Here is a 14,230-nt window from a genome sequence, read left to right on the forward strand (position 1 = left end):
TCTTTGAGGTGAAGGTCGGTTGAACAATCGCCATATCCTTCCGTCAGTATAATGATGTATAATTTGCGTATAGTTCAGATACCTTTTCATGAAACTGACTTCAGTATCTACACTTAGCCTTGTTCAATATCTTATCATACGTGCATATAGGGTTTACGGTGTTTTATTCTTTGAAAGTTTTTGATCGTTTGAATAATATTTACATGAGAAATTGACACATTTAGTGCGGTACATCTGTTTCTAAACCTTTACACAAGTGTTAAAAGATCAAACGTAGCCATAACTGCAACTACTTTATTTCCTATGATTAAGAAATACAGTTCGCTCTACCACCATGTATAGTGTAATAAAGTTTACTTTTGCCCTAAACTTTTATAGTTAAAGTACGAGGACTTTCTTTTCTAAGATGCCAAATATAATACTTTCTAAGGATAATTACGATTAATTTAAGGCAGAAAACAGACGACGGTGTCGGTGACCTAAATCAGGAATACTCGCACAGGGTTAACTGGCACGCTGTTCTATTGATGTGTCTGCCCCTCTACGTTAAGACGAACGTTACCAGAAAAAAACCAAATGATAACAGTTTGATGACAGTTTATCTTCTCTGAATTATTTTAATTACATCTGTCATTAAAGTAAACCATATGTATGGGGTAATATGAACGTCGCATTTCTACTACCAACGTAAGTATAGATCAGTACATCCAGATGAAGCTGAGTAGTCAAGCGACATTCCACGATTGCATTGTGGGAATCTAAACATTGCGAACGTTCCCGTGTCGCTGAAAACTTGTGAGTCGAATTGACACATTTTAACCGTCGTAAAACATAAACGTAATGTTTCCACCAGTGATGTTTGCTGCGTGAAGCAACTGCAAACCAAGAAACGGGATGCAACGGAGTAGTTTACTGTAGGAGGCCGTACGAGGTGATGACAACTGACATGCATTGTGACTTCGCTTACATTGTGACGTAATGTAAAATGGTTCGACTACGAGGGGGCACACTAGAATGGCGCAGTGACGGTATAACGTCATTCAATTGTTTCGTCATCAAAAAACTATACCTTAATTGTCTGATAATGTTTTGTTTTTTTATTGTTCTAACCGCTAGGCATCTTAGAATGTACAATATTCAATGCATTTGGACTAATATTGCAGTTTCATATGAACACATTAATGAACAGCAATTTAATTCAACCTTATAAGTAAAATTGATAATATTAATGAAAATGATTTTTATGTTATGAAATATATATGCACACATATTTAAAAGAATTGTCTTGTTCATTGCATATTTTTGTGTTATTTTATAGACAAAACAATGATGTATATTGATTGGCCAGGTGCGTTTGTCGGAAATTCATATTCAATTAAATAATATTGTGATGACAGGATAACTAAATCTCTTTAAAAATTGTTTAAAAATATATAAACCATGTCATGTCTTAATTTGGACAAATCTTACATCCAAATTCTAATACATAGTTCAATACATAAAAGCTATCTTCTTGCATCTTTCATTGCAAACTTATGAAGAGAAATAACTACATAATCATAAACAAAGAAAATTCTTATCCCAAACAAAATATTCGGGTGTTGTGAAATATTATTTTTCATTTACGTTAAATTGGTGCCAAACAGGTGTGCGTGTTGCTCACAATAAGATACACAGTCAAACCGTCTAATTGTTGATATATTCAGGACACTATTTAAATGGAAAAATCAGTCATTTTATGTTTTGTCTAAAGAGTGTTGAATTCTGACATAGAAGCCGAGACCTTTTATACAATTAATAGAAATTAGGTGAGATATATACTAATGAGCATAGCATAGTCGTCTTTTTCCGACGTCATGCAATGATGTCAACTAAAATGTTGTATTATTTTCAGCAATTTCATTACATTTGAAGATATCGCTAGTACTCTGGTAATAACGATGCAAAATTAGTCAAAATGCATCTACACAAACAGGAGAATATGGGAATCTAAGAACTAACCTATATATCGGATAGGGTAATCGAAATCGCTATTACGTGATTTCACATGTAGTACGTTGTCATCTTTTCTACCAAAACGTATCCGCTCACATTGGGGAACCTTTATTTGGAATAGTTCGGTTCACCGTGAACAAAAATTACCGAAAATGTAGCGTCCGTATCCACAACAAATTCTCTCCATGTGATCTGAGTTACATTGACCTAGTGTTAAGCATAACGGAGTTATGCCCCCTTATCATTATACCTGTATGACCTTTCTGTCGTCGTTTGACATCATAGAAGAAAATCCATTTTTTGACATTTATTGCGAGTCATTTTTAATGTTGAGCATATAACGTTATGCATAAGTAAAAAACCCAATTCACATACACTTATGTCGTTCAGATATCAGGCTGTATTTTCTTTGCTCACACTTTCCGTAAAGATGCCAAACTAAAAAATTCGTAGCACAGTGCTTTTATCGGTACGCGATAAAAAGCGGAGAAATTTACTGTTTTTTAACGCATAACAAAAATTTGGACAACATTTAGCAAGGTCTATTTCTCAAATAGTCTGTCGTACAGACCCTGAAGCAAATATATCCAAGAAAGCCCACGCAAGTCTAGAAAATGTGGCAAGTCTAGATTTCCTCAGCTTCTGAAAATGAAGAAAGTCTCAGGGCTCCTTTTCATTATATATATTATTTTTTTTACTATGAACATTTTTCAGTAAAATATGTTCATTTCAATGACTAGTTGTTAGTCTATTTCTCAAACTGCCGAGGTAGTTGCACTTATATTTATACCAACGGATAGGAAATTTGATATTCTACATTTCTGTGTAATTTTATAGCCGTACGTAGATCCAGGACCACGCGAGCGCAATTCTCGCACGTTAACTTTTCAAACCGTATGAAAATGTGCGCCTGAAAAAAACCCTCAGCAGCCAGGGGGGGTAACACCACACTCACAATATTCCAGCTATATGGCGCAGTTTGTAAATAATTGAGTCTGGACCAGACAATCCAGTGATCTTCACGGGTACATATCACAGAGGCTGGAGTCAGTGAGATGGCCCTAAAGCAGCTTCCAAAAATATTTCTCTTACAGAAGTCTCTAGGTTTCTTGTAGCACCTTTGTGTGTATGTTTGTTGTTTAATGCCGCACTCAGCAATATTCCAGCTATATGCCGGTGGTATGTAAATAATTGAGTCTTGCAAGATTGAGATTGACAACATGAGCTTAGATCGACACAATTGGGATATGATGACCTGTGTCAACAAAGTCACAGAGTCTGACCACCCAATCCTGTTAGTCGCCTCTTACAACAAGCATGGATTACTGAAGGCTATTTCTAACCCGGATCTTCTTGCATGAGTGAGTATGCTAGGTTTAAAGATGCTAAGCGTTGAACAGTGTTCCAGTTCTATAACATCATGTCAGCTTGGTGTTGGTATGTGTACCACCTATGTGAAACCCATGAGCTTAAGTGTGGCTCTGATTAAACCTTGAAACAAAATAAGGTATAATATGTGATAAATGAAAAAAATAATCTTAAGACTTCAAAAGATATTTCTCTAACAATCATCTTGTCTGAGCAGCGCACAGAGCATACTACTATGAAAATACATGCCCTATAGAAATGCATATACTATTATTATTATCATTATTATAAAAAACACATTGCACAGTAACATGCAGCACCTTAGCCAAATGGGCCACCAAGGGCAGATAACTCTGTTATAAAACTTAGCTTTATGAGTTCTCATGACAGCATGGGTGGAAATAACCCATTGCCCGACGTCTGAGTCCTGTGTTTTTTTCTGTCAGGCAAGCAAATTTGTATATTACACTGTACCGGTGTCCAGTTGACTTTCCAATGTTATTTATGTTGTTTATTTTAAAAAATCAACAAGAAAACGGCCGGTATAGTGGAAAAATTATCAGGGCAAGTGATTTACATGTGCCACTGTAACGGAGTACACTAGCAATTTTAAAGTTATTTCCACCCCTGCACCTGAGTCCACCATCTGTGGTGATTGCCATTAGTGCTGACAGACCAGGGATCACAAGTTGGTCTAATAAATGAAACGTTGTTCATGGAAACAAGACACAAATAATTCATTCCCCAAAAAAGTGACTAATTTCTGAATACATCAAAATTGCTTCCATAAATGAGTGTAGGTGCTCTTTAACATATGAATACACTCGTTAATATATTATGTGCATCACAGTATTGCAAAGGGTGTGACAAAGAGTTACTGAAATGTCTGACTACTTGACCTACTGGAAGTTTGACATCCACGCTGAAATCTTGCAGTGCAAGTCCTAGATGCCAGTTTAAGCTATGTGATCTGCTTCAATGCTGAAATCCTTTGATGCAAGTTTAACATGCAACTGCCATGTGATCGCTGACATGAATGTGTCATGTGACCTGCTGAGTCAACGTGTCATGTGACCTGCTGAGTCAAATGTGTCATGTAACCTGATTTATTACCCACGTGGTCAACGTATGGGTAGTTGCATACTAATCTTGTACGTCACACGTGTGTCGTATCGCGTTGACCTGTGTCGTAACGACTTGACCTGAGATTCTAACGATTTGATTGGATAACCGATGACCTCTCAATTAGGTCACATTCTGACGTAACTATTTTTTCATTCATAACAAACACGTGAATTCATTCATTCTACAACTTAAATGCATTGTGGGAATGTAAACATCGCGAACATTACCGTGTCGCTGTTTAATTGTGAGTCGAACTGAGACATTATATCCGTCGAAAAACATAAACGCAATGTTTCCACCAGTGATGTTAGCCGAATGAAACAACTGCAAACCAAGAAACGGGTGCTACGGAGTAGTTTACTGTAGGAGGCTGTAATGAGGCGATGACAACTGACATGCATCGTGGACGTCGGCTACCAAGGCAGTGGACGCCATTACAGTGTGATGTCATGCAAATATTGTACTACAGTACAAAACTCTTCCGCAAACCACTTTATGAAACCGGTTTCGGTTTTGAAACCAAAATATTAACAAAAACGCTATTTTGTCAATTTAATGCATGTAAGACGGGTAATAAATAAAATACCACACTCGGTCTCATTACATACGAATTATACAAAACTTCGTGACCTTCCTATGTTATCTGACCTCGCAGATAACATAGGAAGGACACTCGTTTCGTATAATTCGTATGTAATGAGACCGAGTGTAGTATTCTCTATAAGCCAAATGTGTCATGTGACTTGTAGCACCAAATGTGTAAATCTGACATTAATGCTGAAATCATGAAATGCAGATTCAACGTTCAACTGTCATGTGACCTGCAACCTAAATGTGTAAATGCGACACAAATAATGCAGCAGTCATGCGACTACAATGGGTACGTATGCACTCACCATCTTTCTTATAGTAGAGTATTTCCACTTGCTTCTCCTCAGATCCTTGTAAAGCCTCACGTATTTGGACTATCGCATAGTGCCCAGTGAGAGGTCCATGAAGAAAGTCGCATAATGACGATTTTTGCATGACCTCAGCACGAGAATATCCAGTAAGCTCACAGAATCCATCATTACAGAAGATAATGGGTACGGTTTCTACTTGAGCGTTGGCTATCACAAACTTCCGATCTGAAAACAAAACACAAAAAATTAATATTGCTCTAATTTTCACATAAAATGAAGAATTAAGGCAACTCACCAGCTGGATCACATCATCAGGCCCTATTACTTTCTCCACTAAACACATTAATGAACATCAAACTTTGTGATAATTGATGATCCAGAATAGAAATCTCAACAAAAAACATGGTCAGAACTATCAAACGTTCATTTTGCATTATGAATGAAACAATGCTAAATAAATCCAGCATTTTTTACTGGGTGAGTGAGTGAGTATGGTTTTACAGGCCTTTTAGCCATATTCCAGCAATATCATGGCAATTGAAGCAGAATTGAGCTTCACACTTTGTACTCATGTGGGGAATTGAACCAGGCCTTTTGTGTGACAAGCAAATGCTTTAACCACTAGGCTAACCCATCGCTCCCTCTTTTACTGGGGAAACTACTTAAACTGCATCAAGTCCAGTAGTCTCTCGTACAGACCCTGAAGCAAATATATCCAAGAAAGCCCAAACAAGTCTAGAAAATGTGGCAAGTCTAGATTTCCTCAGCTTCTGAAAATGAAGAAAGTCTCAGGGCTCCTTTTCATTATATTTTTTTTTTGTACTATGAACTTTTTTCAGTAAAATATGTTCATTTCAGAGACTAGTTGTTAGTCTACAAGTCCAGCTGTAAGGTAAAATATCAGATACAAGATACCAAAGAACTGATAAATGCAGGTGAATGAATGACAGACTAAAATTATTTTTCCTTCTTGACTTTTTACAATAAACCAAAGAAAAAAAGAAAATAGGACATCACTATTTGTGAAATTAATGGGTCCATGAAGTGTTATTAGCACTACAAAATTCATACACTTATGTTGACATAAATAGATATGATAGGTCAGACTGCTTTTTAGATCGGGACCGAAATTATATTACAAATATATTATATGGGTATTTATATATCCCATCTACATGCATGCTCAAAGTGCTTTGTTTGTTATCACATTGAAATATAAACTCCCCAAAATGAGGAGTGTAGATGTTCACATCCATGAAGGAGAACAAGTGATGTTAACAGTAATTTAAGAGACAGTGAAAAACCCATTTACATCGACAATGGTGTCAGCTTAGTACCTAGTTTTTATATGACAGCAGATCAACAGTTACAACATCGCCATGGTCCGTGATTTAATTGAAAGATGGCTGTCGTTCTTCTGGTTTATTATTAGAAATCCAATCTGTTTGCCCCTATGCATCAGAATAAAAACAAATCTTACACTGTCCCAAAGTAACGCTATCTGTTCCCTCTACCCCTCACAACTCTTAGAATGTTGTCCAATATTTACATGACAGCCCTAAATGTCAAATTGCAGCAGCTTCTTGATAATTCAATGTAACAAAAAAGTCTACAAATGTACATCATCCCCAAAAACAGCTTAAACAGCCGACCAAGATTCTGCTTCAATGCGAAATACATAAATGACGAAAAAGTATGGCTGAAGTGCTATAATTCATCTTTTTCTTCCTCAAGAACACTAGCAATCATTTGTAAGGAAATGTGTTTTCTGCCATTGGTAGCTCATTTCGAGATGCAAGTCATGCCCCGTTTGCATGTGGCTTCGGCCTATTTCCAGATGAGACCAGCCCTAACAAATAAGAACTTCTTTGCCGTATGTCTTGCGTACAACTCCTCATTATAGACTAGGAGTGCCCAGTTTTCTTGGCCACACCCACTCATCCACTCACTCACTCAATGTCTTTGAGCTATAATACTGACTGACTGAGTTTGGTTTTATGCCGCTTTTAGCAATATTCCAGCTACATCACGGCGGGGGGAACACCAGACATGGGCTTCACACACTGTACCCATGTGGGGATTCGAACCCGGGTCTTCAGCGTGACGAGCCAAGGCTTTAACCACTAGGCTACCCCACCGCCCCTTGAGCTATAATAAGATTCGCAGTATTTTATAAGAATATTTTAAGAATTTGTTTTCGATGTCTTTTATGTTTATGAAGAAACAAACGCCAAAACTCAAACCTGTGTAATTAAATGCCAACAATAACAATTTTTCAGATTACGTATTTTTTCAGGTACACAAAAACTGTAGAAAGCATTGAAATGAGTGACACTGTTCTGCACAAAATGCAACAAGCCTAACCCATTCTATGATCATCCAATCAGGAAACAGTCCTTGTTTATTGGGCGGGGCCTTATTTTTCAGTTACATTAAAGAAAAAAATGTCTCTGTTAGCCATGAATTTTAATGAAAGACCAGACTACAGAAACATTGGGCATCATGGCTAGTACAGTCACATGGTCCAATCATATGGCAGCAATAACATTGCCCGTGCCTTTTCAAGAATCAATTAGCACAGACTATGCATTATATCTGAACCGCTGTGCTTGATATACATGATCGTTTATTAAATCTAGTTTTGCTGTACATTGTCTGGTACAAACAGATAGACAACGGAATGAAATTAAGCCATTTTCTCCTGACATCGTTAATCATGATTTTCCACTGTAACTGTTGCAGGCAAACAGAGACTTCCTGAATTTTCAATTTTGATCAGGAGGATGATTTTTTGTGATCGTGCTGAGCGAACAGAAAATCCCATCTGTTTTCAGTGATGCCTTCATCCTTGTGCAATCACAGTAAACACATGGTATCATTGGCAGGGCTTCACCTGGCCTGTGCCCAGTGGGGAACCTACTTCATAATGTGTTCCCAGTAACCTACATTTGACCTACAAGGTGACTTAATAGAATAGACCCGTGGAGATCCAGGTTAGAATTGGTCTCTAGTAACCCATGCTTGTCGTAAGAGGCGACTAATGGGATTGGGGGGTCAGGCTCGCTGGCTTGGTTGACACATGTCATCGTATCCCACTTGCGCAGATAAATGCTAATGCTGTTGATCACTGGATTGTCTGGTCCAGACTCGATTATTTACTGACCGCTGCCATATAGCTGGATTATTGCTGAGTGCGACGTAAAACTAAACTCACTCACTCACTGTTGATCACCGGATTTACTGGGCGTAAAACTAAACTCACTCACTCACTCATTGTATGTTAATACTGAATAATTGTTGGTGTCAGTGCTGCAAATATTAAAGCTGTGTCAATAAAATTCACTGACTTGGATGACACATCTCATCACGGACTCTCTGGCCCAAATTCGATTATTTACAGACCCTTGCCATATAGCTGGAATATTGCGGAGTGGGCGTTAAAAAAACAACCAACCAACCTCCTTAATGGAATAGGTGGCAAAGTGGGTCATGTACCTGGATGGTGTGAAATAGTGCTCATGACATCAATCACTGGATTGGCACTGTGCAAAAGCCAATGATCACATGGTTAAAATATTCAAAGTGACACATTCTGAGATGTACAGTTCTCATCATCCAGAGATCATAATGAAGGTCAGATTCAAACCCACAATCAGAGGATCCTATCACAGTGTAGCGGCCATAAAATTTCCGAGTCCCATGCTGGGACTCGAACCACGGACCTTCTGATCCGAAGTCAGATGCCTTGTCCACATGAACAAAGAGGTTAACCCCGTCAGCAAGCTGACAAGGTAAGGATGTCATCTGTGGGATGACTCCACGCCCTGCTACAACAGCAAAGGGAAGCAACTATCTTCACAAATCACAGCAACTTACACAAGCAAGCCACCAAGACATCATCTAGTCTGTCATACAGACCCTGAAGCAAATATTCCCAATGCAGCCCATGGAAGTCTAGAATTCGTGGCAAGGAAGAAAATCTCTAGTCTCTTTTTTATTGTATCATATTATAATTTAAAAACTTTTTTTCTATAAAATATGTTCATTTCAGAGACTAGCTGTTAGTCTAGGCCTCATGATGATTACATGAAACTGGGATCAACGATCCCATCAACAAAGGGACTCAACTCTTTGAAATGTGTCGTTTACAAATGGATCACCTGCATCCTTGCTGGCATTATCCACACACATTCCCCAGATGGAAAAGAAACATCACACAAAGTAATCAGAGGTCACATAAAATACAAACTTCAAGGTTAAAAGGAATGAACAACATCCATCGACCATATTAAGGAACCATAATCAGAGTCCGGCTGTAGAGCAGCTGACAATCCCGACATTTTTATGAATGAAGCCATAAGACCATATGGTAAATGATCGTGAAGATCCAAGATTGGCAATATTGACCAGGCACCACTCAGTATAGTCACATCAACTCCAAGACCAAGGACTGATTCAAAGGTTAATAACATGACAGTGAACAAGAGTGATGACAGCAGCCTTACTCGCTACCTGGCAAGACGAGAGACTCAAAGCAAGATTTTCTCAAGGGCCTCTGGGTCCCTGAGAGCTAAACAGTTTCCAATAACTTCTTACTTGTACTGTGAAGGTTACCGAGTCAAGATTTCTTTCTAATGGCTCAGAACCCTGAAAATCTTTGATAACAAACAAGGTTTGAAACAGTCTCATCTGGAAATGTCAGAAGTTTTGGGGCTCACCTGGTTCAAATAAATGGAAACAATGAAATATTACCAATTGGAAAATTATTTCTAGTAATTCTAAGAAACACATTATTTGCTTAACACTACAAGACCATTTGCAGCTCCTTTTTGTATTGTCAGCAAAAGGTTCAAAGGAAACAAAATCTGAAAGGCTGTAAATAATTAAAACAGACATCCTGCATTGAATAATCTTTTGGTACAAAGTTACTAAAGTGTTCAGCACCCGGCACTACAAGGGTGGATGACTGAGTTTTGTTTGTTGTTTAAGCCGAACGCTGCAATATTCCAATTACCTGAAGGGGCAAGAACTAGCCCAGAAACGTTGTGAAAAATATAAATCAAGAAGTTGTTATCCATAAGATTTGTCTTGCATTAGCAATATTCCAGCTGTATGGTGGTGGTCTCTAAATAATTGAGTCTGGACCAGACAATCCAGTGATCAACATCATGACATCAATTTACTAAAGTGGGATATGAACGACATATGTCAACCAAGTCAGCGAGCCTGACCACCAGATTCCGTTAGTCACCTCTTACGACAAGCATGGGTTACTGAAGATCAATTCTAACCAGGATGTTGAAGTGTAGCACGTATTTGTTTCTTTCACCCAAGTCACAAATGTGTAAGACAAGCATGTCTTCGTATTTCCTTCCATCATTTAGCTGGCATGCATAGATCTTCACGGGTACGGATAACTAAGGTACTCTGCTCTAGTACATCCTGCGAATGACCCACAGTTAGTCACGTGATATATTGTCTAATGACTAAGGTAGTTAAACTCCATGGTACCACTACAAATCGCTAATGTTTGCACTACCAATCAAAAACTTACTTTCACTACTTGCCACTAAGAATTACAACATTAACTTAAGACTAGTTGGATATTTGGAGCCCATCGTTCCATCTTTTTTTGCTAGCAAAGGGGCCTAAAGAAACAAAATGTATGTTGCAGAGAATTAAAAACCCATCATCCATCTCTTAGTCCATGGGGACAAAATCAGTCTATGTCTGATAAACAAGAAGTGACACCACAAAAACATTCACTGTTCGTCCATACCCAGCCCATATACGCATCTTCAGAATACTTAGATGGAATATCTTGTCAAATAACAGGCATATTATATGACCTGACAAAGCTTATATTCTCATAAGTGGGGCTGCTGCAAAATCACAAGAAGTGATAAATATTCAGTGTGCTTTCTAACTGATCATTAGGATATTTCTTTGAAAATCAAACTATCACTGAGTCAGCCAGAAAGTAGCTTCAGCATAGAAGGTATTTTTATGATTCAAGAGAGTTATAGATTTAATATTTAGGGATAAATACATTCTTCCATCACAAAATGCATGCTAAAATCTTTTCACGCAAATGCATTTTGAAATTTAGATACCTGAGGTTCAGACCCCTGACTATTAAATACCATTCTGCAAAGCCTTTTGCCAACTCTGAGCAATCAGGAGGCGATACGGTTTTTATTCACCACCACCAGCACCATCAGCTCTGCTGTATTAACCCCAGGGTAATAACACATATTAAAGTGGCTAAATTTACTGTATGTATAAACAGTCTAATAGCTGCTGGAACTATCTTTTAATAAATACTTATTACACAAATAGATTTTCCATACTTAATTTAGTACCACGGTGTGGCCGAGATTGATAGAACGTCGGCATTTGCTAAGGCTGCTGCACTCTCTGTTACATCTTCCAAACATCGTCAGTCATTTGGCACTACTTCACCAAAGCAATGTCATGGAACTGAATGTTAGCGGCAGAGTTTCCTTCGACTGTCAATACAGCTATTAATAATCCATCTAGTCGGTAGCACATTTATCCCAGTAAGGGATTAGAAACAGAAAACCATCTATTCAATAGAGCCTCTAACATCATCTAGTCAGTAGTCCTTAACATCATCTAGTCAGTAGAGCCTTTAACATCATCTAATTGGAGAGGCTTTAACATCATCCAGCTAGTAGAGAGCCTTTAACATCATGCAGCTAATAGAGCCTTTAACATGATCGTCAGAAGAGCTTTCATCATCATCTATTCAATAGAGCCTCTAACATCATCTAGTCAGTAGAGCCTTTAACATCATCTAGTCAGTGGAGCCTTTTACATCATCTGGTCAGTAGAGCCCTTAACATAATCTAGCCAAAAGAGCCCTCAACACCATCTAGCCAGTAGTCTTCAACATCATCTAGTCAGTAGAGCCTTTAACATCATCTAGTTGGAGAGCCTTTAACATCATCCAGCTAGTAGAGCCTTTAACATGATTGCCAGAAGAGCTTTCATCATCATCTATTCAATAGAGCCTGTAACATCATCTAGTTGGAGAGCCTTTAACATCATCCAGCTAATAGAGCCCTTCACATCATCTCGTCAGTAGAGCCTTTAACATGATCTAGTCAGAAGAGCTTTCATCGTCATCTAGCCAATAGGGACTTTAACATCATCTAGTCTCACACCTTTAATCATACTTTTTAATCCAACCTGTAGCCATTTTGTCCTGAGCATACTGACAATGGGCAACTCTTTACAGTTCCACACATCAGGTTCACAGATGATAAAAATACGCTAAATACTATTTTCCATACGAAGATTATACTTACATCTTGATATAGACAAGGCTAAACCTACAATATTTTGACCATTTTGAATGATATTCCACTTGTAACACAATCATCATTTGGGGGGTGATACGAAAAGTCATATGAGGCAAACTTAAAAATATCATAATCTGGATTCAAACCTGCAACGGTTATTGGAACACAGGTAAGGGACAACATTTTGCACAGTTATTTAGTCCACCAGAAATTCAATCAAAATAAGAAATGGCTCTATTTTCAGTTCAAGGTTTTGAACAATTCAAACCTGTATTTCGCACAACATATCTTCATAAAGTTTTACCACTGTGGAGTTCTGGGCTGTAATGCAATGGTTAACAACCCATACTATTCTTAAGAGATTGCAAATGGAACTGGGTGGTCAGGCTCCAATATACCCAAATGCAATCAATTACATTTGTGTAAGAATAATGATATCTAGACATATTATATATTCCTTATGATAAATCTTGTGTCTTCCATTGAACCTGATTGCAAAATAGATTCAATGAATCTGATTGTAAAACAGAGTCACACCAATTATTTTTATAAAAAATCTCTTTTTTCATATTTTCTTATTTCAATTGCTTTATGGCCAGTTTGTCTCTGAAACCAATAAAAAAATATACGGCTTAGTGCTCCATGCTTGATAAGGTACCAAGCACCTGCAAGGAACCAAGCATAGAAACAATATAAGAATGGAAATCCATATGTCAGCTCCAGCTTCAGGTGTAATCAGGGTTACAGCACTAAGCTATACCCAGCGTGTACACATATTGATGACCCAGGTCCAAGGACCTTGTGGCACTAGTGCAATATTCAAACACATAAAGTCCATGCGCTGGCAGATTGGTGTACACCATCAACGCCTCTCACTTGTCAATCACACTGACAACTTGTCTAATTTTACCAAGTCCGACATCCAATTATTGAATCAAGCTCTCTTCACTCTTCAGCCTTATAGTCGCGACAAACCTGATTCATCAATAACAAACATTCCTCGTACGTTTCAACAGCAGGAATAAACTCTAATGCATTGGCACATTTCTAACATGATCTGGGAATTACACAAACAGATATAAATTATCGACAAACTCACAGAACACTTCTCCTGACAAGATAATTCCTGTTTGACGTAGATTTCCGAGTTCATGAATACACTTTTGTACACATGATTTGTGTATCTATTTCTCATGCGTTTTGTCTACTGAGGTGTTTTTCACATTCTTCAAATGGACAGTTGGAAATAGAGGGTCATCAACTAGAATTAAGACTTGTACACATACAAAGGTGATGACTTCAGGGTCCACAAAATGTTTGTATTTCCCAGAGGGTTACATGAGCGAGTGAGTGAGTGAGTGAGTTTAGATATACGCCGCTTTTAGCAATATTCCAGCAATATCACGGCGGGTGACACCAGAAATGGGCTGCACTCATTCTACCCATGTGGGGAATCGAACCCGGATCTTCAGCGTGACGAGCGAATGCTTTAACCACTAGGCTACCCCATCGCCC

General features: G+C 38.1%; 1 protein-coding gene across 1 annotated transcript in view; it reads right to left on the reverse strand.

Moving 5' to 3' along the window:
• Window positions 1-14,230, reverse strand: part of LOC124291191 (potassium voltage-gated channel subfamily H member 6-like) — a 231,237-nt gene that overhangs the window by 133,462 nt on the left and 83,545 nt on the right. Inside the window, 1 exon segment of the mRNA XM_046728125.1 lies at window positions 5,385-5,615. Within this exon segment, the coding sequence (XP_046584081.1) occupies window positions 5,385-5,615 (231 nt within the window).

This window comes from Haliotis rubra, unplaced genomic scaffold, assembly GCF_003918875.1.
Source record: "Haliotis rubra isolate DU_JTF1 unplaced genomic scaffold, ASM391887v1 Scf485, whole genome shotgun sequence".
NCBI lineage: Eukaryota > Metazoa > Mollusca > Gastropoda > Lepetellida > Haliotidae > Haliotis > Haliotis rubra.